General features: G+C 41.6%; 1 protein-coding gene across 1 annotated transcript; it reads right to left on the minus strand.

The window, feature by feature from the left end:
* Positions 1 to 17,771: 17,771 nt before the first annotated feature.
* On the minus strand, positions 17,772 to 23,179 carry LOC146654534 (uncharacterized). Its single transcript, XM_085379908.1, has 9 exons — positions 22,990 to 23,179; positions 22,201 to 22,453; positions 22,064 to 22,125; positions 21,785 to 21,923; positions 21,188 to 21,306; positions 20,923 to 21,103; positions 20,692 to 20,775; positions 20,512 to 20,607; positions 17,772 to 20,434 (listed from the first exon to the last, which is right to left on the minus strand). The coding sequence occupies exons 1-9, from the start codon at positions 23,136 to 23,138 to the stop codon at positions 20,090 to 20,092; spliced, it is 1,428 nt and encodes a 475-aa protein (XP_085236034.1). The 5' UTR covers positions 23,139 to 23,179; the 3' UTR covers positions 17,772 to 20,089.
* Between the last annotated feature and the right edge of the window lie 1,308 nt (positions 23,180 to 24,487).

The raw sequence follows: 24,487 nt of genomic DNA on the forward strand, positions 1-24,487 counted from the left end.
GTGAATTAGCTAATTTCTCACATTCTGCAGATGACAGCATAGAGATACTTGTAATAAGAAAATAATTACATTCACAGCTCACACTTTTTTCCCCATCCCTTTGAGGTATTCCTAGTGCAGATGTACAAATTTCAGTCACGGTAGTTAGCATTTAGCTAGTGATACAGACGAGGAGTGAACATAAATGGAGTTAAAAAAATGGTGACAGGTCATTTCAAATTTTCAAACTGCTCAACAAATATGACAAATATGTACATATGTAGAATTTTTTACATTAAGCTAGCAGACAAATTGTTTCTGTGCAGTTTGTCTGCTAGTTAAACGTAAAACAGTGAGATGGAGAAAGATGTTTAAAAAAAGACAGGAAAGGAGAGGAAGATGGGAAATTGTTTTCAAAGGTAAGTACTGTTCAGCAGATGACATTTGCTAAACATAAATCTTATAATAATAAATAATCATATAATGTCCCAATTCATTTTACAATTTTTAAATAAATGATGTTTTGCTGAATTATGGTTTTGTAAAACATGGAAGATTACTGGATTTGTGTTATTCAGATGTTGCACGAAATTAGCAGACAGTGCAGTGCTGGCTAAACAAGCTACTTTACAGTACTGTGACAAAGTTTACAGTGATGCTCTTTGCTGAAATGATGATGCTCAGCATGCTGTGGTGTTCATGGTCAATGTTAAAACATGCATCAATGGAAGCAAGCATCAGTTGTTGTTAGTGATGGTGCTAATTGGATTAGATTAGATTCAGATGCTAAATTCCATCTTTCATACCAGCTCTAGTGTCAAGTCTCCTCTGTACTGAAAGGAGCCAGTTATGGTGGTTCTGGTACCTGAGTAGGATGCCTCCTAGATGCCTTCTAGCTTCTAGGCCTCGCTATTCTGACAGAAAAGCTGCAAAATAATGTAAAGCCTTTCAGGTTTTGAGCTTTTATGTACCAAATGAACAACAAATATTCAATAAATTTATTTTATCGTTAATTTTATAGACAGCAAATGTCTGGGTTTTTTGGGGGGTTTTGGGTTTTTTGCTTGAACTTGAAACACCTGAGCACGATTATGTTGTCTAAGTTCAGATCTGATCACTGACCTTGAGCTTTCTGTTGACATCTCTGGGAGTATTAGCAGCCTTGACTGAAAACAGCACTTCCTGATCAGAGAAACAGGAAGTCGCCTGGAGCAATCAGACAAATCAGACGTCTCTTTCTATCTGCCTGCTCTCTTGTCATTTGATCTCAGTTCACAGAGATCGTATGCTGTGAACTGTTCTGGCCTAGTCTTTCTGTTCCAACAGCATAATTCAATTGTCTTTTTATCCACAGGCGATGAATAACCTCTGAATAGTAAATCAGCACCACGGCGTCTCATCTCTGGACGGGAGCGCAGCTCTAATGGATCCGCAGGGGCTTGGATGGAGCGAGACCAAGCAGGCTCCATTCCATCCCCTGCTAGTGCAAATCAAAATAAAAGCCCCTCTGAAAGCCCCAGCATGTGCGCAAGTCATCTGAGGCCCCGTCGCGAATAACCCGAGAGAAAACACATCCCCAAATTTCATTCACGTATTGGCAGGCAGACAAATCAAAAGTGTCTTCCTGTCTCAAGCACATCCACTCAATCTTTACATTTTGACTGGCTGCATAGGGTGTGATAAAAGACTACATATTTACCAGAAATGGTAAATGAAATGTATGAAGATGATGATCCTGTGACCGCTGAGCAAAGGACAATTCCCCGCACTTCATTTCGAAGTGATCTTTGAATATATTTGCAACGCCTAACATAAGGTGACTTTAACAGGTGAGTGGCCATGCAATAGTTTTTTGAAAGAGGTTTGATCCAAGAACTCACTGGCTTCACGACTGATCACATCACCAAGTGGTGTCTGGTTTTGTGCATCTCTCTATCCATGCAAGATTTGTTTATTCAGTCCCCCTACAAAAATGGAAGCAAACAAAAAAAAACCAAGAAAATTTAACAAAACATTAACGAGGTTCAGTGACTGATTTCTAGTATTGCCAGGGTTTTTCTCAAAGATGCTATTATCATCATCATTATTATCATTATTATTATTATTATTTTACAAAAATGTTTTGTAAAAATGTTTTGTGTTGTTCAGTCAATGATTCATAATAAATCTGAGTAAATTATCAATGATGTTGCCGTGTAGGTGCAATTGGTTAAAGGTTTCTTCAGTTAAATTCTTCAATTTTTTGCTGTCTTTGATGTCATTTATTCATTCTGCAGTTAATAATTAGTAGGGATGGAGCAATCCGATATACATTATCGATATCAGTCTGATCCTCACCTAAATTACTGGATCGGATATCGAGGAGGAAAAAAAAAGTAATCCGATCCATTAAATATCCAAAAATACCTCACAAAACCTACGACATGGCGTAACCCAGGTAGTGGCCTTAGCATGTCGGAGCAGTGTGCCTCACCTGATAGAGCGGCTGTTGTGTGTGGTCTGGAGTTCACACTGAAAGTGTCTGGAGCCTCGCTACGTGCTGCCAAACCAGGTTTTGTGCCAAGGTAGGTATCCCCGACAAAATTTGTTCCCCCTGCGTCATGAGCATTTCCTGGTCACGGAGTGCGGATCCAGTTACTCCGCCTCCATTACAGACAATTAGACATGGAAGTAGTGATATTTCAGTTTTGTAAAAAAGTGAAAAATTGGTATGAACTTGTACAAAATGAAGCAAGACATTAAAAAAACAGTTTCATTGATTATAAAGTAGACTATATCGGATTCATAACAGTATCGGCAGATATCCAAATTTATGTCAGTATCGGCATCGAATATAAAAAAGTGGTATCGTGCCATCTAAAATAATTAGTATGGGCGAAAGTTGCAAATTACTTTGTGCACCATATCATAAAGTGTGCAGACCAAATGCAGACACAGCTTCCAGGGTACATTACAAACAGATGAATGGGATTCAGTGAAGTGAGGTGGGCAAACAATGTTTGTTTGCTTCACTTGATAGATATTACTGGAGAAATGTTATACCTGAAATTAGACTTGTCTGGTACACGCATAGAATCTATTGTTAAATATGTCTGTGTTTGCTTTTGTTAACTCTCACAAAGTTCATTTATATTTTATACAGTATATGCTGTCAAAGCAGATTTGTGTCCCTGCAGTGTACTGATGGTGCTTGTGACTACCATACACCAAGACTTGACTTTCTGTATGTAAATGACTGTGTTTGCATGTGTGTTTAATGAAGGGGTGTCTCTCAGCAGCAGATGTTGGTGTTTTGTTAGAATAATTTGGTGGGAATTTTCATGAGCTCCACAGAGCCACAGCTGGGTTACAGGTGGGAACAAGGGGAGATGGATGGATGGAGGTGGGGAGGGCTAAGTAAGAGCGGAACCCCGGACCCCTTGGGGACAAAACTGTGTTTGAGGCCAAAAACTGTCAGCGAGGCAGAAATAGACATATAGGGAGGCGGGATTTGGCAGTTTTTGTCCGACTTATTATACCCACATACACAATGTTCTGTATAAAAAAACGTCAAACCAGGTTTGCATGTACTCTACATTTGCTAACTTTTTGTTTCAATATCAAGCATGGATGCACCTTCTGACTGCATTTAAAACATGCTTAGATAAATGCTGTTGTGTTTTTATGGATCCCACTGAGCTCTGTTTTAAAGTATATGAACCAACAAAAGAAAGAAAAGAAATTTTAAAAAGGAGGCAAGATATACAGAGTGGCAATTACCTCAGCTCTTGGCAGGGATTCTAATTAAAACCAAACTTGTTTCCTTCAGTGAACAAACATGACAGGCGCTGAGCAGAAGAGCTTTTTTTTTCCACTCCTGCCAAAATATTAAGTGAGTGCAGGTGCTCCAGGAATGTCTACAAGGGTGGGGGCAAGGCTGAGCTGACCTTTTTCTCTCTCCATTGTGTATGTGAGTCTCCATATGTGTGTTTATTTATGTATTTGAGCATGTGTTTCCTCCCAACCCTGACTGTTTTCACGCATGCTTTGGTAGCACGGCACAGAAGTACACCCAGCAGTTTGCCTTTGCTCCCTTCTGTAGCTTTGACGTGTTAGAAAGCTGAGCAAAAGCAAGCGACTGTTACGTTATTGTGGAGAGGCTGGGGACTGCCCTAAGCAGGACCATATGCAAGGGTCCTGGCAATTCCTAGGCCTGATTGAAGCAGGCTCAGTAGCCCCACTGGAGCCACAGACCTGACAATTTCCTCTCTGCACCCCATCAACACAATGAATATCGTACACTACATCACTATTCGATACAAACTAGTCTCTGCCATAATTCCCAGGTCACATACAAACAATGAATAACAACCATTTTAATTCAGATTTTTTTGTGCCTCTCACTCATTAAGGAGCCATCATAGCACCAAATCAGTAACAGAACAGCACCCCAAGGGGTCTAGCTGTCAGCCATGATTGAATTCAAGCTTTCTGCTTGAGAGACAGGCTTTCTAATCACTGCTCTACCCTGCTGACTCGATAATTGTTCATTATTCATTATTAATGTCCATCCATGGCAATAACTCATGCTCATTAGTGAAAATGAACATTTATTCAGTTCCGTTCCTGGAAGTTCACGATTACCAGATTGTACCTTCTACCAATCAGCAGGTTTAGAGGCTGGAGGAGTTGAAGGCCTCCAGTGCAGGTGGGGCAGGATATTTTGACAACTTCCTTGAGGTCAGAAATGCCTCACCAAAGAGGTGATGGGTACAAGCGGACACCTGGCCCAGACTGACACCTTGAGCCAGACAGCCAGGTGAAGAGCCTGAGGACAGCTCCCTAAAATTAGGCTGCACTGAAAGAGAAGTAGAAGCGATTGGTGGATTTGAGTTGTTTTAATGAGTAGGCAAAAGGAGTTTCCATAGAAGAGATGACCAGAAACAAAGGTTGCAGGAAACCAAATCTGGTGAGTGGTGTGGGTGGGGAGTGAAGATTGCAGGCTCCTGCACATGCACTTGCAGGTTAGGAGATGACTCTTCAACTGAAAACTTGATCATACCTGGAGACCTAGCACTCATCACCACGATGTGGAATTCAGGTCAGTTTGAAAGGAAATGTTGTCTCTTAGCATAGCTGTGGTCTGTGGTCAGATTGGGGAGTATACAGTGTGAGTGATCAGAATAGGACTTACTCAGAGGAATATAAAAATAGCAGCTGCTGGAAACTGGTCATGATGCCCTTAAATGTGACTTTGGTCAAATTTAAATCAATTTTGGTTTTAAGGACCTGTGCCCAGATCCTTTTGATCACATCTAGTAGGCTTTCACTTACGTATCACCTTTCAAAAGTACTTTACCATGTTTCTCATTCACACCATTCACACACCAATAGTAACTGAGCCGGCAAGGATGGCGCAGGCTTACCTTCAAGCAGAGGGCCAGAGATCAAAGCACCAACCCTGTGAAAAGTGAACACGTGCAACTACTATTTAGATATGTACACAAGAGCTGACTCACTGTGCTTTTTTTAAACGGACGGTCATCCAAATTATACTTGTTTGTGAGTCATTTGGGAATCATGAGTGTTTTTAAAGATGTGAAAATGAAATGCACATGGGGCAGCCCAGCCCAGGTTTAGAGTATCATTCTTGTATTCTGTCTTGCTTCTACTAACTTTCAGACATCTTCTCAATAGAGGATACCTCCACCTCTCCAGACTGTGTTCCACCTGCACTTTGCTCTCACTGCAGATTACAGTGTTGTCGGTAAACATCATAGTCCATGGAGACTCCTGTCTGAGCTCATCTCTCAGCCCTCACGCCTACCACACACCTGACCACTGCCTCTGTGTCCGCATACATTAAAAAAATCTTTAATTCCTCTCTTGAATAGTAAATTATTGTCAGGCCTTTATGACTAGATATAGTTTTTGTTTTGTTCTTTCTATTCCTTTTTATTTTATAGAGCGCAAAATATATTATATTTTCATCCCCACAGGTCATACCTGTGCATTGTGTTCCACATTATACTGTACTGTATATTCCAGGAGGGCAGACTTGCAGTACTTTTCCAGAAACATGCAAGAACACCAAACATGTTACTGCTGAGCTGCACTGCATTTGGTTGCTAAGCCAAAATGACATGTGTTCATGGAGTTTACGTTTTGTATATTTAGATGTAAATCAGCAGCTCTCTGTTTGAGTAACATTTACATTTTTTCTTATCAGAGATGGATGAATGTCACAAAATAAAGTCTGTAACTTTCTTTTAAATTATAAAGAGAAATTAGTTTACTTAATTTAAACCACCACTTTAGGGTAACCCTGTTCTACCCTCCCTGGCTGTGGTTAAGTGCTGGCTCTCCTGGTCATGTCTGCCTCTCACATTCCTCTGGAGTCCCGCCTCGCAGAGCCAGGCGTCTTGGCACAGCACTGACAGGGAATTTTCCACAGGTCCTCGGTGGACAGGCTACACAGGCCTACCTTTGTCTGTGCCTGTGCTCTGCCTACTTCTCTTCAGACCTTGCTCTTTCAGAAGTAAATACACACTCACTGTATCTGCTATATCACACCCACAGAGACTCACAAATATACACATACACACACACAGCAAACACTGACATTAAGCCAGGTCCAGATGTTGGCATTTAAAGTCTATATTTTCTCATTCCATTCTCAGCCATTTGGCCCAAAGTTGCATTTCGAGTCTCTTAGCAGTATCACATAAAATAATACATAGAGTGAAATGTGTAAAATCAGTTTACAGCTGTAGTCTCATGGTACTGACGTCATTGTTGGCTTTATTGATTGTTCATAGGAAGTCTGTGGGCCATTGGCAGGTGCAGCAGGTCTGATATGGACGCCACAGACACATGAAAAAAAATCTCAACATTCACAAAGAAAGGCTCCTTTTTCAAACAGGGAGCAGTGCCCTCATCTTGTTACTTAGAAAACAATAAACCGCTGCTGTGTATATACATACAAGTCTACACATGTCTTCAATCTATACACCGATTGATATATTTTCATTGATTCTCAAATACAAAAACACTTGAATGCTATCTGGCCCACATAAATTGATTGCAGTGTTAGTGAGATAGCTTTTTAGATCAAATTGAATGACCTGTGCACAGTGTCTCACTCTGTTACAGATATGATAGGCTCTAACAATCAACAATCAAACAAAGTTGGATGGATGGATGGATGGATGGATGGATTAATTATTATTATTAAATCTGCTTTGCTGTGGTTCAGTGATGCAAAGCAAACTTAAGTTTATGACATTTAGAGTGATTTTAAGTAGTTTTGAAATTTTAAAGGTGGACAATACTAAACAAACACAAATGCTTTTAGGTGTTTTTAAAGTGTAGTGCATTCAGAAGCCTAGAAGTCAAGGTTAAAAATGGCTGTTAGTGTTTAGAAAAAAGTGACCTGATCAGAGGCTCTTGGGGATTATTCCCATGTAAAGACAGAAGCTTTTCCTGTAGGCCCTGCTTGATACCCGCTGGGCTGCTCTGAGGCCCCCTGGTGGCAGGGTAATTAAAGTACCATAGCCCAGCCAAGCTGCAGTAACCCTCCCAAATCCACAGAGAATGACCAGAGCCATGGGTGCTCCTAATCCAGTTTGCGGCCATCGGGAACTACTCCAGTCCCAGCCGGAAGACAAGGAGGTTGGGGACCATGAACAATAGCCCAGTCGAGGCAAAGGGAACAAGGGAGGGTGGGAATGAGTGAGAGTGAGGGCGAACCTGTATTCATCCTCGCTCCATGTCTCCCTCTGTTTTACTGCTTTAGTTGGAGAAAAACAATCTGCAGATCCTCCCTCTTCTTTTTTACCATTGTCATGGCATGTCTCACAGGCTCAGCCTCCATTTTTTTAATTCAGTCAGTTCACTGAACAGGAAGAGTACAAGGCAGTAAAGAGTTCAGCAAATGAACAGCCAGCTATGGTTGATTTTCATCTGTAATGGACTCAAGTCACACAAGTGTTTCATAAGTTTGTTATCATAAAAGTGTGATTTGGCGTGCACAGAACTTGCAGAATAACTTGGTGCAAGTTCACGAACTCTGTGGATATAATTTGAATAGCACTAGCTGACCTATGCAAGATTATACCTTTAGCATTCACATTCAGAGCACAATTTGTGTAGCCTCACATGATCTGCCCTTTTTCTTAACAAGCTAAACTCATGAAATGCTCCCTCGCCAGCCTTTCTGCTCATACAGACCATAATCCCCTACCTTGGGAAGACAGAGCAAGGGAGAAAAGGGCACAGTGGTAATCCAACCTACAGGTTTGTCTCCCTCATCTATTCACTCTTCAGGGGGTTCAGACCGGCACCGCCCTCTACTGAACGCCACGGCACCGACCCAAAAAATCCAATTACATTCCTTCATTAACAAACCCAGCAGGACACGTACAAACAGAGCCCTATGCACAGCTGCACGCTCAAACAAACACACATGTACACACGTGAAATCTGCACCTGTGTATTCTCCCACACTGTGGGACTGTAGACAGGACCGATGGCGCTGCAAATGCTTTTGGGAGTTTCCTGAGTCATTTCCGACAAGGCTGCTGAAAACCTGCCTGTCCAGCTCTGCACAGGCTGAGCTCTGTGCTCAGTTTTCCATGATGCGATGGCCCCAGCGGACAGACACAACACTTTTTCTCTCTGTGACACCCTGTTACAGTAAGTGTACTACCTCATTCCTCAGGAACCCACTGCTCAGGCTCACTACCCCCAGGCTGACTCTACCACCAATAACCAGAAGTCAACATTTTAACATTTCAAAATTCTTCTTCTCTTCTTCTCACATTTATAAACAGCTGCAGCAAATTCAGATGAAACCCCAAATATGATAGTATATTAACATTTCAAAAAGCAAACTTTATACTATAAACTGAAACTGAAAGCCCACCTTAAGGCTTATAGTTCAGCTTTTATTTCATCATGATAGCTTCTAATTATCAGGGCTGTAAAACCCTTTCTGTTAGGGAGCACATTGCTCAGTGAAAAATAGGCTGAGACAAGGAAAATCATGTCAGTAACAAAGTACTCTCACCCTTCACTCTTAATTCCCACCTCTACGCTCTGGTTCCTCTGGTCAAGACAAATAATTACAAGCGTCATTTATTCCAACACTAGTGAGCTGTAGCGGGAAATCCAGTATAATTAGGAATAACTGTAAATGTCTTAATTGCTCTCACTGAACCATGATGAACCCCATCTCCCATTTTACTATTTATGATGTTTTGTGCTCTTCTAAGCTGAATAACAACCATTTCTCACTTCTAGGGCAAACAAATCTCAACCATGATGTTTTTATTATAATAAATTTCACTGGCCAACATCTCTGTGAGTTGTCTAGCCCCAGAAATCCTGAAATGTAAAAGACGTCAAACCCTGGCCTGGGAGAGGTAGCAAGGTCGGGGAATTACGCGGGTTGGGAAGCTTATTGAGAAATGGCAGGTTGGCAGCTGGCTAAAGGCTGGTATCCAGACTGGTGCTGGCCAGAGTAAATTATGCCTGGCAGCCTATTCCCATACATCCACCCTGCTATCCCTTCGTTTCACACATACTGACCCTCCAAATAGAAATGGGAACAGTGTGCTCACATTAGAAGTCAAAACAGAAAGAAGTTTGCCACATTTTCTTCAGCTTCTCACCTTTGATCCAACACATCCCTGCAAAAACACAAGGGAGTAATTATCTGTGGCATCCTGATTAACTGTCACTTAACTGGTCAGGCTTGTAGTGTAACCTCTCCTCCCGTGATTGCCTTTCCCTTGACTGATGGATCAAACTGTGTCAGCTTCTTCAGGTAATCATCGCTCTGCACTAAAATGAAAGCAAAGCATAAAAGCTGTATACAGAAGTGCATTTGGATGCACAACACTACTAATAATTGGATTTCATAATAACTGAGAATGCTGATAATTCAAAGGTGCTTTAAGACAATTAGTATATACGTAAAGATTTCTGACGCCCATTTTGGCATCATAATAAAAAAAAATTCATTTTACACCACTTCTAACAGATGATATTTAAAAGGGAGATCAAAGCACAACTTCAACATCATTAGTTGCTGTGCACATCCGTTTCCTCTCTCATTTTCCATGCCTCTGTCTTGTTGTGTCAGAGCATGAAGAGTGTTAGTCCGCTGTCTGAGAAGCTCTCCCTCTCAGCAGCAAACCCCCACATTCCAGGAGAAATCGCAGAATCAACAGCCATGAAATTCATTTCTCACATGGCCGCATCTGTGCCTCCTAATCATAACCTGGACTGACAATTCAATCCCGTACTCCAACGCCCGCTTCCTTCTCCCCACCCCGGCTTCCCCAATCACTCCCCATCTCTCACAAAACTCCCTCACCTCCTCCCCCCTCCTTCAGTTTCCCTAATTGCATTGCGACATCCGCATCCCCCTTGCCACCCCAAACTCATTAGGACCAGCAAAAAACAATTAACAATGCCAACTTTAATTACAGTAATGGTCGTAAGGGAGTTAGTGACCTGGTTCCTCAGCACAGCTCCATCCAGCCAGCCTCCTAGCAGCACATCCACCTTCTGCATGTGGGATTAAAAAAACAAGATGGGGTGGAGTTTGGATGGCAGACATGGTGTCAGGGTCAGTCTGAACTGGCTGACTAATGGCTGGTCATATATGGTGATTAGGCTGTAAGAGGCTAAAGGGGGTGTCCAGTTTGGTCCCCTAGTGAGACTAAAATGTTTTCTGGGCCCTGTACTGGGGGCTGGGCCTCATCATCCATGTGCCTAGTATTTTATGAAAATGATGGATGTGTAAAGTCAGGTAAATTACTAAATTAGAGTAATGGATGATTACAGCAATTTGCTCTTAGCATTGCCAGCAGTGTACATTCCAGGCTGCAGCACACAATGTTGGCAGATCCCACATCTCTGGGCCTGCAGGTGAGTGAGGAGGATGGTTGAGAGTTTTGGTCAACATGAAGCTTTCATGGATTTAGACATGTGCAGCCAATATTAAATTTTTGGCCTGATGCAAACTAGACCTGTGGAAACATAAAAAAGATGACCCTTAAGAAGGAAGACATTTAAACACACACGCTGCAAAACTATAGCAATTATTGTAGCTCGTATAGAAGAACAAATACATCTTTAAGGGGCTTTCTGAACGCCATGTGCCTGAGTGAGCGCACCGTTGTCGGCTCAGCTCGGAACTAAATAGTTTAATAAGCAGCTAATAATGCATTAATTCTGAGCAGAGCACAGGAACAGCCAAGCAACCATATAGGTTAGAAATAAGTGAACATACTACTCTGTTTATGAAATTTCTTCCCTACAGTTTGAGCCCTAAAAGGAATTAAATTTTACTATAAAAGTAGCTCATGTTGAACTCACCACCTAGATCCAAGATGGGGAAATCTGTATAACCAATATATACAACCACACATATAACCAAAACCACAGTAAGAGAAAACGAAAATAAATTATTCTTTAAAAAAACAGCTCTGCCAAAGTGCTAATTTGTAACTTTTTATTAAATAAATCTCGCATGTTTTGCAGTTTGTGATGTTGCTCTGGGATGGTATTTATGCTAAGAAAGCCCACTCTACCATTTTAATGCAACTTACTACTGTAGCATGTCTGATCAAAGGCTGCATGAGTCTATCAGTGTGTGTGTGTCTTGGTGTTCGAAGAGGTGTAGTGTAGCATGTGTCAGTACAGGCCAGGGTGAGTGCGCTCCGGCAGTCTGGCAGCACTGTGCTCCCGGCTCCTCATACTCTGGATTAATGCCGATTGTTTGGGAATGACTTGGAACTGTGGACCACACAAGGAGAGCGAGGGGGAATGCCGACCTGCACCGTTCTGCAGGAGAGAGAAGCAGACGGGAGTCCACAGAGAGTTTTTAGCAGGCATTATCTTTCTACTTCTCAGTGTTTCCTTTCGTTCTCCGTCTTCCTCCACTATGCACACACACACACACACACACACACACACACACACACACACACACACACACACTTTCTCCCTTTGTCTCCCTTCACTCTCAGTCTTCCTGCTCCCTTTTTCATTTTTCATTCACCCTTTGAAAACCACTCAGCTGTACCCAGGCCTTTGCTTTCCTGAGGTCAAGATGAAACAACATTTCTGTAACTACAGCTCTTACCTGCCCTGCTGAGTATGTGCGTACGCGCGTGTGTGCGTCCACAAATACATCTGAATGTATGTTTGTAGTGTTCTGTGGGAGGTCTAAAGCACAGTGTGGGTGGACGCTTAGGGAGGGATATGAAGAGGACAACAATTCATCAAAAAAACACAGGCACTGGCTTCAATTAGCTGAACTCACTCTGTGCGAGGCTGCTTTTTAGCGTGAGCCATTAAAGATGGCCAGTGTTTTGCTGTAGTGTACATTCCTGGTGAATCCTGCTCTGTAAACACAGGGGTGCATCTCTAATATATTTCTTTGCTGCTTAATCGGTTCAGTCAGCAAGTAAGCAAAACTCTCCCACATCCAGCAACAACAGTGAAGGATGCTGACTGGGACCTCTCGGCCTGCTCAGCTGTGCAGCTCAAATTATGTGAAAGAGGAGAGAATAAAACACAGGAGCTGGCAATGACAGGAGACACAAGACTGACAGCTGTGTTTATAGAGCAGGGTGTGGGAGGCTGTAGCCCTGCGGATTCACTCCATCCAGAAAATGACTCCCATGACCTGCCCAGATGCTTGCTGTGACTTGATAGCATTCATGTGGAGGCTCTTTATAAATCAAATAGGAGCTTGATATCAAATGCATTTTATTCGGTGTCTAGAATGGGTGAAGTCACAGTCTGGGATGGTCGGTGTTTTGTTTCCCAAAGGACAAAGTACAGTAACGTGTGCTAAAAGAGCAGGGTGTGAGTAATGGCAGTGGTGAAAAGTAATCCGACTGCCAATTTATTACAATTAAAGATGAGAAGTGTCAAATACATTTTAAAAAACTGCACACTATTTCTATGCTATACACCCACAGTGGGAAAATACATGTGTTTTGGTGTCACTATAAGCTGCCTGCAAGACAAAGCAAGCATTTAACACAAGTCTGAAACTGAAGTACCATAGTGGGATTTAGGCATCATTAATGGTTTTATTCGGATGTGATTTTAAAGGCTCCTCAGTGGGAACAGACTAGCTATCAGCCATTTAAACCTCATGGCAACAAAATCAGGTGTGCTTAATAATAACAGTGATTGGGGATTTCACCAAGAAAAGGGTCAAGTGCCAAAAAATAAGCAAAGTGGGATGAGAAGCACTAACAGTAGCTGTGGTGGACAGTTTCTTTTAACACTTTGTTTGCTTCACTTCATTAAAAAGAAGTTATTTTCTTCTCTGTTATGACTTCGGTCTTCTCTGTGGCATGGGCTAAACTAAAGGATTAAGAAGAGCACAAACACAAGCAAGTCCAGCCCACAGTCCAGCTGTTCCACATATTTTTTACCCTGCTATAACATGGAGACGACGCTCTCTTAAGATCTGCATACAGACTTTGCACAGGGCCGACGCACAGCCATGCCCACCTCTTTTTTAGCTTCCTGTAGTTTCTGTGCACTGTCATCATCATTTATGCCTGCGCTTTACTGTGTTGGGCTCTTAAAGAACAGCAGATTTTTCTTTTAAAATGTATTTTGAAAAATAATGGGAATGGGAGGAAAGGCCTCTGGATGATATTGTTGTCTATTTATGTTCTGACACATGCCATCAACTCAGACACATCACACATGAGCACCGGATTAAATATAGGCCTGCAGTGTTTCTGGCATGTTTGATCATGTTTGACCTGCTGACACTGAAACACCACCTTACATTCACACTTTAAATTTGAGCTGCCAGTGACGGCGCAACTCACAGTTCTCGTCTTGCCGCTGTTGTGATTTTCATCCCCACAGCTGCACAGAAACAAACACCAGCCTCCAGTTTTCTTTTACCCACATCCCTCTTTCTTCTCTCCCTCCAACTTTTTCTTCCATTCACCTCCCCCTTGTACACTAAGCCAAATACTCCGCATCCACCCACCCCATAGGCTGCCTCTCTCCACTGCAGCTGCCAAGAATAAGACCGGCTGATGTGGGGGCCCCATGGGGGAGGCCCAGCGCTGGTGAAATAGTGCTTCTCCAGCCTGAGCTGAATTCAGCCACTTGGCTCTGTTTATTTAATATTCAGTCAGCTGTGGGGAGTGGGGTTAGCCACAGCTTATAAAACTCAGTCAGCATGACCAAGATATAACCCCCTCCCCATCATTATTCAACAACTACACATGCACGCATGCACATACTTACACATAACACACGCATGAGCACACACCCTGTACCGTTACACTTTCTCCTACAGGTTATATCATCCAAGGTATGACTACACCAATGAAGTCTCTCTTAGTTTTATGCATGAAGCAGCTTTAATGCAATAATAATACAAATGATACCTTTTAATTTTATAGTGCTCTTTAAAATAAAGTTGAGAGGCAAATTTAATCAGAGAAACAGCTCAAGATTTTGTGAGTCATCACAGCAATCACCTTTAGTTTAAATTTCATCTAAAAGTTCTCCGTGTCCAATGTGATGAGTAGAAACAAGGAGGGCAAAAGTTACATGCAAGCTTTTCATTTTGTCCTTATGTAAACTATAATAACTTTCCTTCCTACACATCAAAGGTGAACTCTAGCATGTAATGAGCTTAACTTTTTGAGTGGTATTAAGACGATTTAAACAAAGCAGGAAACAAGAGAGAACGGCTCATGCACTCCAAAAAGTGAGTTCAGACGATCGTGAAGCGATCGAATGTGGATTTGAGCATGAGAGAGGCGGGGGGTGGGACCTTCATAATTCTCACAGCAGTCAATATTCACCCTACCCTGCTGGGGGCAATACCAGCATGCTTCATCTATGCATCGACTGGAAGGCTCCATGGCAACTCCCGGGGTCAGGGGTCACACAGAAAGGTTGCTTTTATCCGCTAATGAGGTCGGTACCTGGGGCTCCACGTCTCCCCGCTTCTGTCTCTCTGCCTCTCCTCTGTGTAGTGAAAGGCGGGGGGTTCGGCAGTTATGAATGCCTACCAAGTGACACCAATGCCATCTTCACTCATCTTCGTCCTGACCTCTGAGGCGTGCACTTTGAGCCTGGTATGGGGCAGGAGGGGCTACTTGTATTAGGTACTGCCCCATAGGGAAGATAACAAACGGCTCCAAAATTGCTGTCCCCCAGTCTGGCTCCTCATTGTGAAATAAGTGTTCACATGCAAATTGACAATCGCCCCACAAGCCCTGTGGACGGTCCTGCCCCGTACCTTCACTTTAGTTTGATTGATTGCCTTTACACCAACATGGTTTGTGTAGGTAGGTGCTTAGTGTTAAAGTGCCCCGTGATTGATGTTATGTTGTTTTGTGTCTTACACACTAATCGGCTGTGGCGAAAGAGTAGTACCGAAAAGTCAAACAAACCATACGGTTAACATTTGTCTTTTTAATGATTTACTGAAAGCACCGAGTCGACATGTTGTCTGACTTATAAACTGCTTAAAACAAAGAAGTGTTGAATGAGACACGAAGCTTCCTATTGGACAAGCTGCTAATGCCCCAGGAAAACACACTTCCACTACCTTCACTATATCACACAAGGCTCATTGGCCCATGTGCCCCTTCAATGGGGCAAACAGGCACCCTCACAGCCTCTGTCCCTCTTCCACACCCCCTTACTCTCACACACACGCCCCCTGTCATGTTCACAGGACTGAGAAAGGAGTCCATTAACTCTGATTTAGTGGCAGTGTCATGCGGTACCCTTTTGTAAGGTGGTGACATTCGGTGAATAGGAATCAGAATTCCCCACCACCACCACCACCCCTCCCTTCCTCCAACTTTTCTCCTCCTGGCTCCATGCGCAGGGTATGCGGAGGAGTTTGTGTGGCTCTGGTGGGAGTGTGAGGGGTTCAGCGTTGCAACTTTCGGGGGGTGGGGACATGGATTGAGAGGGTTTTGCTGCCACATGTCTCTGAGTGGCGGCCTCTTTGTGCCTGGGCCAGCCTGTTTGTTTAGCCTTTCCTCGGAGAGCTGCCTCACACATTGGTGCCTCGTACGGATGAAAAAAGAGACAGGTTCAAACTTTGAGAGGAAAGGAGTTGTTGTGTTGCGTTTGTTTTAAATAAACCCAGCTTCTAATATTCCTGTCAGTTATGGCACACCATGGACGTCTTTTAGCTGTACCACCTAAAAGACGCCCATCAAATAAGACACTGAGAAAGGAAGTCTTATAAAAAAAAGAAAATCCAGAAAATCCAGAAAATAGGACTTAACTTATCTTGTAAAAATCAAAGTTAAAGAACAAAATACTGTCTACATTATAATATAGAGTTATTCGTTAAACATAGGAGCTCGTGATAACTGACAAAAAAGCAAAAGAAAAGAAAATCTGGACATCAGAACTGCATCATCTGGCCTCATAACCTTTCCAAAGAAATGTTATTTCTTGGGGAGGATTGTTGAGAAATCAAACCATCAGTTTCTTTGGCAACAGAGATAAAACAAAATGATTAAAGACAGGTGATGTAGTGCATGCTGGAAGTTTTTTCAGTGTCATTAAAAAAAATAAAAAGATTTATTATGTAATATTTAATGCTGCAGACAGCAACATCTGGAATAATCCTATAACTTTGTGAGATTTTTACCTCACAAATAACCCTTGGTCAGATCTTTTCTTTCAAATGCAGAAAACCTTTTTTGTTTTAAATTTTTTACGCAACTAAAACCTTACAGTCATACTTATTCAGATGATGCTCAAGTGGTATAAGTACATGCAATTTAATGTGAAATAATGAAAACGTTATTGAAAGGCCTCACATCTGTTACTAACTGGTATCAAAAGCTGGTGGTGTGCACTGCCCCCGTAAAGTCCCTTCCCTTTCTGACTCTCCGCTCCCTGCAGCCAGTGGTGTCATCCGTGTCAGCACTGCAGGTGAGCTACATTTAAAAAAAAACAAGAGGCCAGAGAGGTCAGCCTTCATTATTCTACCCTGCTCGCTTGGGAAAACAAAATAAGAAAATATTTACGCAAACAGGAAGCTGTGCATTTCCTAATGATTGGAAACATGTTGAGCGTGACGTTTGTTCCCTCCCTCCCGGCTATTGGTGCCGCCCTCTCACTCAGCACGCACATATACACCCCTTCATGCACATATATAGGCTACAAGTCCACTGAACTGGATGGTATGTAGTATGAGAACAGGCTGGCATTATACTGGCACGAAAGATTTGAGAAAGATTTTAGGAGTTAAGCTTTCTTTGACATTAAACTCCGGATGGTGGAATGTTTCAACCCAAACTAAGAGCCCATTAATGCTGTTGAGTTTAGGCTTCCCTCCAGCCATGTTAGATCAGCCATAATAAGTTGTGAGTTTATGGACCTTTGCTCCCCAAATGTCTACCATGTTGCTAATTGCGTACATCTGTGGCTCTTGTTTTGATGTTTTGTCACAATGTGCAGCTGTCCATTCTATTTCCAACAAACTCTGATTAAAAGTGGCACGGCCCTCCTGTTATCTGTGTTCAGCCCTAATAAGAGCCATGCAACAGCTTTTGTGTTTTAGAACAAACTCTGAAATTCAATTTAGAAGCTCATTTTTTAGTCAAAATAAGAAAGAAAAATACGCCTCAAACCACCAATGATTCATTTTATTGACTGTAACATACCTAAGAGTTATTTGCCAAGATTATTGTTTGTTCATAGTTGCCATAACTAAACAGTACTTGAAAAGGAAACACATCTTTTTGAAATTGCCTAGTATCTTGTATATATAAAATATTTAATTTGCTGATGTCACAGATGCGTCAAATTAGAGAAATCAAAATACACAGAATATATGGACTATAATTCTGATTTCCAGCTTCATATTTTTATTCTTGGACATTATTAAAGTAGCTTTGATAGAGTCACAGTTAAAATAATCCTTATTTCTTATTTATACTCTGCCATGGTGCAGCTCCACAGCCTGTACACTCTCTAAAACAAGGCCACGATCACTTCAGGCCTACTTCTTATGGCCGTATCAGGGATACTTTTATTCATTATTGAGTCCTAAAACCTGAAAGCAACTGTTTCTGTCCAGTTTCTAACATAGAACCTATCTAAAAAGAATGAAATGATATACCGGATTTAAAAATGTTTATGATGTCAAGTCAGATTAAAAATGAAAATTTAATCTAATCACATACTAAGATGATTGATGCATTCATGTGTTCAAAAAAAAATGACTTAAGAACTGCTTGTTTGCACACACGTTATGTATGATATGTTACAGAGTGATGTCACGGCTGCACTCTTCAGATGTAGGTCTACATAAATTACCAAGGATGTCACTGCCGTTATTATAAAAGCTTAACAAGACCCCAACCAGACACACCCGCACACACACAACCATTTTAAATCTTAATGGAAACTTAATGTGGATTTTAAACAGTTTAATTAACTGTGATCTTAAGAAAGTTTCTTGACAAGGTCTTGAGTTTGTTGATATCAGATAGCAGTTGCTTATACTACGGCATGGTGTCATCAGCGGGGGGATCAGCACAAATGCGTGCTATGTGTACGCCAGTGAAACCTGATCTTGAGTAATTGTCAGGATAAGGCGAGGGATTGACCTCTGCCATGAACCATATTTTCTGAAACAACACATACTTGAGCTGGCTTTGAAATAGCCTCTGCTACAGGACCAGAGTAGCCTCTGAGGAAGCCAGCCATCAACTTTTTAGTGTAACTAAACAAAGCCTGTGGTAATTTCATTCGCTCACTATTGCATTTTCAGCAAGCAGATATCTGATGCCATCTGCTCTCCCAGATGCCATCCCTCTGATGGCCTTGGCATCACACGGCAGCAATGTGAGGTATGAGTTTATCTGGACACAGCCAGGATGTGCCCCACTATTTTGTATTGAAGCTCTGTTTCTCACCCTTTTAATTTATTTATTAAATCACCTAATAAAACATCTTTTGACTGTTGGACCTCAAAGCAGATGTGGTCATTGTTATTGTAACCAAGCATCCAAGACAGTTATGTTCTGTGTTTCCATTACTGATTAGTGGAAAATGTTACATACAAACTCATGAGGCATGTCATAAAGATTTATTTTTTAAATTCAAACTCTTGTGTCTTTGAAGTCCAAACAACCAGACACGCATCTCTCCTTCCACAGGCTTTACATCTCTCTACAACGAAGTTCACACACACACTGTGTTTGTATCTTGGTATTGTGACAGCTCAAATCCTGCAGTGTTCAGTTCACATTCCTTTCATCCCAAATCCCCCAGGGGTCGGCCCCACCACTCCCAATCACAGTGTGAGAAAATCAGACAGATGCATGATCTGGCAGATGGTAGGAAAGTCCATGGTCAAAATGACATCTATGTCACACATGCTGTACAGAGTCCATGCAACAGGCGTCTGAATTTGGATCAAAGATCTTTTAAAAATGGTCTAGAGGGCCGCTCAGTTTTTAGTAACAAAAATACTTGCCATATTGGCCTCCTCTCCCATAGGTTTTTTTTTTTTAACCGGAAACCTTCAATAAAAATATACTTCTTAAATTCAAAGAGATGTACAGGATAAGACTTCAATACAACTTTCAAAATCACATTTCAAGCACAAAGAGAACAGCTGGTGACCTTATCCAGTGAATTAAAATAACAGAAAACACCTGAAATATTGGCCCAAATTCAAATTTTCAAAACTATTTTTGACTGACTTAAGTTTGTTTGAACAAATGCACCCAATACTTTTATTTTGTTGACAGCAGGGAAATGGTTCACACTGGGCTCAGTCAACCTGAGATCAGTGTACATGTCCACATCGTACCTGTTTATTCTCGAAGTAACTGATGAAAGTGTGCCCCCTAGTGTTTGAAATGTGCTTTACAGTGAAAATCTGTTCTTGCCTGCTCTTAAATCCAAGAGGTAGAAAAGATAAAGCAGCTAAGTTAAAGTACACATACAAGTCAAAGCAATGCAATGACAAAGAGCAATAAATAATAAAATTTTAGGCAACCAGCAAATGATCAACATTTGAATATTCCTTCCCTAGCTCACTACCACATCATCTGCGTTTAAATACGTTTTTAACAAATCATTTCTTCCTTCCAGATATGCGCAGACGTCGTCCGATTGTGGAAGAGAAATGTAGCGCCGACCTCTTGCGCAGTGAGAAAGTATTGTCTGTTTTTGTGGCTGTACCTGTATCCACCGAGGAAGCAGACGTGGAGGAAGAGGTGGAGTTACGGTGCTCCACAGACACTTTATTGTGGGCATGATAAGAAGTCTGTGGCGGTACCGAGTATAAATGTGGCCCGCCAGCATGAGTGAGGGGCCCGGCATGTTTTTCCTGATTTTGTTTTCCGAGTCCCTCCAGGTGGGCCTGGAAGGTAGAGATCTGTTGTTCCAGAGAGGTGAAATTCTCCTGCACCTTGTCAAACTGAACAAAGAGACATGTTTTTATTCCTGGTGCGTTTTTAAACCTTGTTAAAGCTGTTTGTCTGAAGTTTAGTGTACCTGCTCAATATTAGACTGAAGCAAGAGCTCTGGCCAAACTGACTCACTGCTGCTGTTCACGCTGTTGCTCATGTGGGTGTGACTCCAGGTTAACTCCTGTGGAACAGGGCATTAGATTTCTGAGTGAATACAACAATAACAGAAATAACATATTCTTTTTGTCTTTCTTGAGGAGTTTACCTGCAGTAGTTGTGTGCTGCCCTTCAAATGAACCTGACAAGACTGAAGTTTGTTCCTGTAGTCACCCAAGACCGACAACAAATTCTACGGCAAACACACAATATCATGAACAACACTCAAAGGCAAGGGAAACAGCAATGTTAACAACAGCTGTTAAAATAAAAACTTCAAAGTGAAAATAAAAAAGTAAACTATACTACAGTTTGCTAACTGGTTTCCACATGTCTTTACCTGTGTGTCTCTCTGAGCAGAGGCCAGATCTCTGTGGCCTTGGGTCTCCTGTTTGAAGAGTGTGACCCCAGTATGCAGCTCCTCCAGCTGAGCCCAGAGGTCGTCTAAGCCCTGCAGCATGTTCTTCACACTGGCCTCAAAGTCCCCCTGCACCTGGACAAGAGTGCGCAGGGACACTCTCCTGTCAGACAGAAAAAGAGTGTCTCATAAATGCAACTAAACTATGGCTCCATGGAAGCAGATGGTTGGTACACTAGCAGCTCACCTCTGCTGCAGGTAGGTGTGGAGGAGTTTCAGTTTCTCTGTCACTACAGAGCTTTGGTCCACCTCATCCAGTCCCACCTCTGATCCCACATCAGTCACCTCCAGTGTGTGAGACACTGACTAACATGAAACAGAGAGGATTCACAGGCTGATTTTTAGTATTATGGGTTTGTTTTGTCAAGAACGATAGACAGGGGAGGCAGAAAGAGACAGAACATTAAATTCTTTTCTCATTCCACTCTACTTAATTCAGAGCAGGACTGACAGGAGCTCAGTGATGGCATGTGTTGCCTGCAGTTAGAATATCTATGTATTCCTGAGTAGAGGGTCTGATCTATATTACGAACAAAGACTTTACATTGCTCTAAATGCATAACGCAACTGAAAACACAGGAGATGAAAAGTATGGCTCGAGGCAAGTGTGTGTGTGTGTGTGTGTGTGTGTGTGTGTGTGTGTGTGTGTGTGTGTGTGTGTGTGTGTGTGAGAGAGAGAGAGAGAGAGAGAGAGAGAGAGAGAGAGAGAGAGAGAGAGAGAGAGAGTCATCAGGGTGGGGTGGGGTGAGGTGCATTTTTTTTCCTTAAGTTGGTTTTGTTTTACCTCCAGTCTGGAGAGAAGAGCCTGAATGTGGGGCACATTGGGGTCTGGCAGAGGTTCCTGCAGCACACACAGCAGCAGGCTGTCAGCCAGGGCAAGAATCAGATTAATATTCACACCTGGGTTTCTTGCCTGGTACATCCTGAAGAAAAGAGCAAAAAATTGTACACTACATGCAACACAATTTTTTGGGTAATTTATTAGAAAACTGTTGCCAAAAAAAAAAAAAAAACATTCATACCAACTGAAGACGATATAAGTGTGACAATAATAAAGCCTCACCGTAAACACTGGTCATTCCTGATTTCAGTCACAATCTCCTGTTCAGTCCCTGGAGGCTCTCCCTGGAATTGAGAAAAAGTCAGTGAATAAATATCACAAAAATAAAAACACAAACAAGTCCATGAGGCTGTGCCCACCTGGCTCTGTCCTGGCTGCAGGCAGCACTTCAGGGCATGGATGCAACCTCCCAGAGAAATCAACAGAAGGCACACAAAGAGTAGCCTCCAGCACACATCCACTATCAGTACAGAAGGGTGCGGCAGTGCCTCCACTTGGCAGACTGACCAAACTACAAAAACTGGAGTAAAGCCATACCAGGCTCCCAACGTGCCCACAATCTGGGACCACGGTGTGTGCTGGGACTGAGCAACAACTTGTGTTTGAGCTGAACTGTAGGTAAAGCAAACAAAACCAAGACAGTGTGAGATCAAGGTTACCTAATAATTAAAAACACTATTAAATGGTTGCTAAATGGGAAGGACAAGGGAAAGTTCTTTCAGGCCAGCACAAATTTTACGCAGACAAAAATTCCCTTTAATAAACATTAAAGTTTGATCATCGCTTGCCGCATAATGACTGGAATTTACAAAATCTTGTTTTTAAAACAGCACAAATAGTGATGGAACACTACAAATAATGGTATCCTTGAAATCCTCCAAATTCACAATAACAGACCAGCTGTATTTCCAGTTGTGTCAAAGAGGCTAACGCTTAAAATAGCAGTATACTAATTTATAATTACTTCAGATGTTTTGCCTTGTGTGTAATGGTAAGTTCTAAGACATGACCACCACAGAAGACTTTGGCTTTAAAACTTGCTGTAAAGCAATTACTACACTGACATATCCTTCCTTTAGCACCACACAATCAGTGTACTGAAGAACTCAAATCAAAGGCTAGTAGCTGAAAGATAGTGATCTTCCTACCTCTGCAGGTTTCGGCTCCTTTCTTCACGTTCTCCCTTCCCGACTTCCTTTACCCGCTCCATCCATTTACAGGCCCACACCCAGCTTACCCCGTCTGCCTTTCCTGAAACCCCTTGCTTTTTGAGGTAGCTGACTGTTAAACAAGGCATAGGAGCAACACAGACACAGTCATTCTGGCTAAAAATAACAGCAGGTTGTGTAGATGTACTTGTGTTGAGAAAGTGATTAACACGTGAACAAGCATGATAAACTGGTTTAACTGGAAGAATTGTTTTAGTTGGGTAGTGGCATTTTCCTTTCCTTGCATTCCATCCATCTGGAATGTGCTTAACATACCGATCACCATTGTACAAAGGACAAGCCCAGTTCCACCTATTTACTCCAGGAGCAGGCAACAAGCCCTCCAAATGTCACGACTTTCTGTATGAATCACAAACTCAATGACCAGTTCCAATCTGTGCAACAAACAATCCAAGTTATTTTTGCAAGATTGAGCTTTACAAATGAAACAGAGCACATTTTCAATAAGTAATCCCCATGTATAAATCAGATTAGTAAGCACTGTCTGTTTAAGTTGTGATAATCAATGAATATGAGTTTAAGTGTGTTTCTGCTCTCTTAGGTCATGCTGCCATCTAGCAGCTGTGACAGGAATAAACTTCAAACAAGATCAATTCAACCTGAAGAGGCACCAAAATAAGGCACCAATGGTTTCACGATTAGAGATTTTTAAGAAAAAATGAAAAAGATCAAACAAAATCAACTAACAAGTAATGATAGTATGGCAAGGGCCTGAGCCTTAAAAAATAGAAAGAACACTGACAGTTTTTGCTTTTTTCTGTCACAGATTATCTCAAATAATAATTAAAATTAGCAACCAAGCAATCACCAGTCTCCTGAAATTAGCTGTCAACTGATGTCGATCGTTTTAAGTTGATTTTAAGTGCCTGTACATGCATGTATACAAATCCTTTCAAAGTAATAGAATGAGATTATCACATTTGTTATGATTAAGATGAAGGGTTAGGATATTATTATTATTTTAGTATATTATGGTGTTATTTTCTTAATGAATCTCTTATTTTAACACCTAAAAACCTAATAGTCAGTTTGCAGAATTTAAAACAAAAGCAAAACCATCCCATCTCATCAATAGCATTAAATAATTCATTTGACAAGGCTGCTTTTATGGAGCATTCTGTATCTGTCTAAAAATGAGTCTAAATGAATCATTTTAATTATTAGTATTCTATAATACATGTCAGTTTAAAAATATAAAGTGAACAGATTTTTATTCTTAAAAAAAACGAAATAAAACTTTTTAAAATAATCTTTCTATTCATCTTTATTAGTAACCAGGAAAACAGAGAGGGAGGAAAAAGTAAAAAATACTGAATCTACTGACTCGTGTCACAGCTCCCAGTAGTTTAAAAAGATTAAGGTCTTCCCAAAATGGATGTTTTTTTTTTCAACTTATTTCCTTGTACATATCTAACCA

The sequence above is a fragment of the Rhamphochromis longiceps genome, linkage group LG14, assembly GCF_057381845.1.
Source record: "Rhamphochromis longiceps isolate RC_006_pf linkage group LG14, R_longiceps_female_GT1.1, whole genome shotgun sequence".
Classification (NCBI taxonomy): domain Eukaryota; kingdom Metazoa; phylum Chordata; class Actinopteri; order Cichliformes; family Cichlidae; genus Rhamphochromis; species Rhamphochromis longiceps.

Bases quoted from the DNA above. Each gene is read 5' to 3' on its own strand.
- LOC146654534 (XM_085379908.1), bottom strand. From the start codon at position 23,138: ATGCCTTGTTTAACAGTCAGCTACCTCAAAAAGCAAGGGGTTTCAGGA. The intron at 20,776-20,922 runs GTAAAGACATGT...TGTTTGCCGTAG, and splicing joins CTGCTCAGAGAGACACACAG to AATTTGTTGTCGGTCTTGGG. The intron at 20,435-20,511 runs GTACACTAAACT...CTCTTTGTTCAG, and splicing joins TTCAGTCTAATATTGAGCAG to TTTGACAAGGTGCAGGAGAA.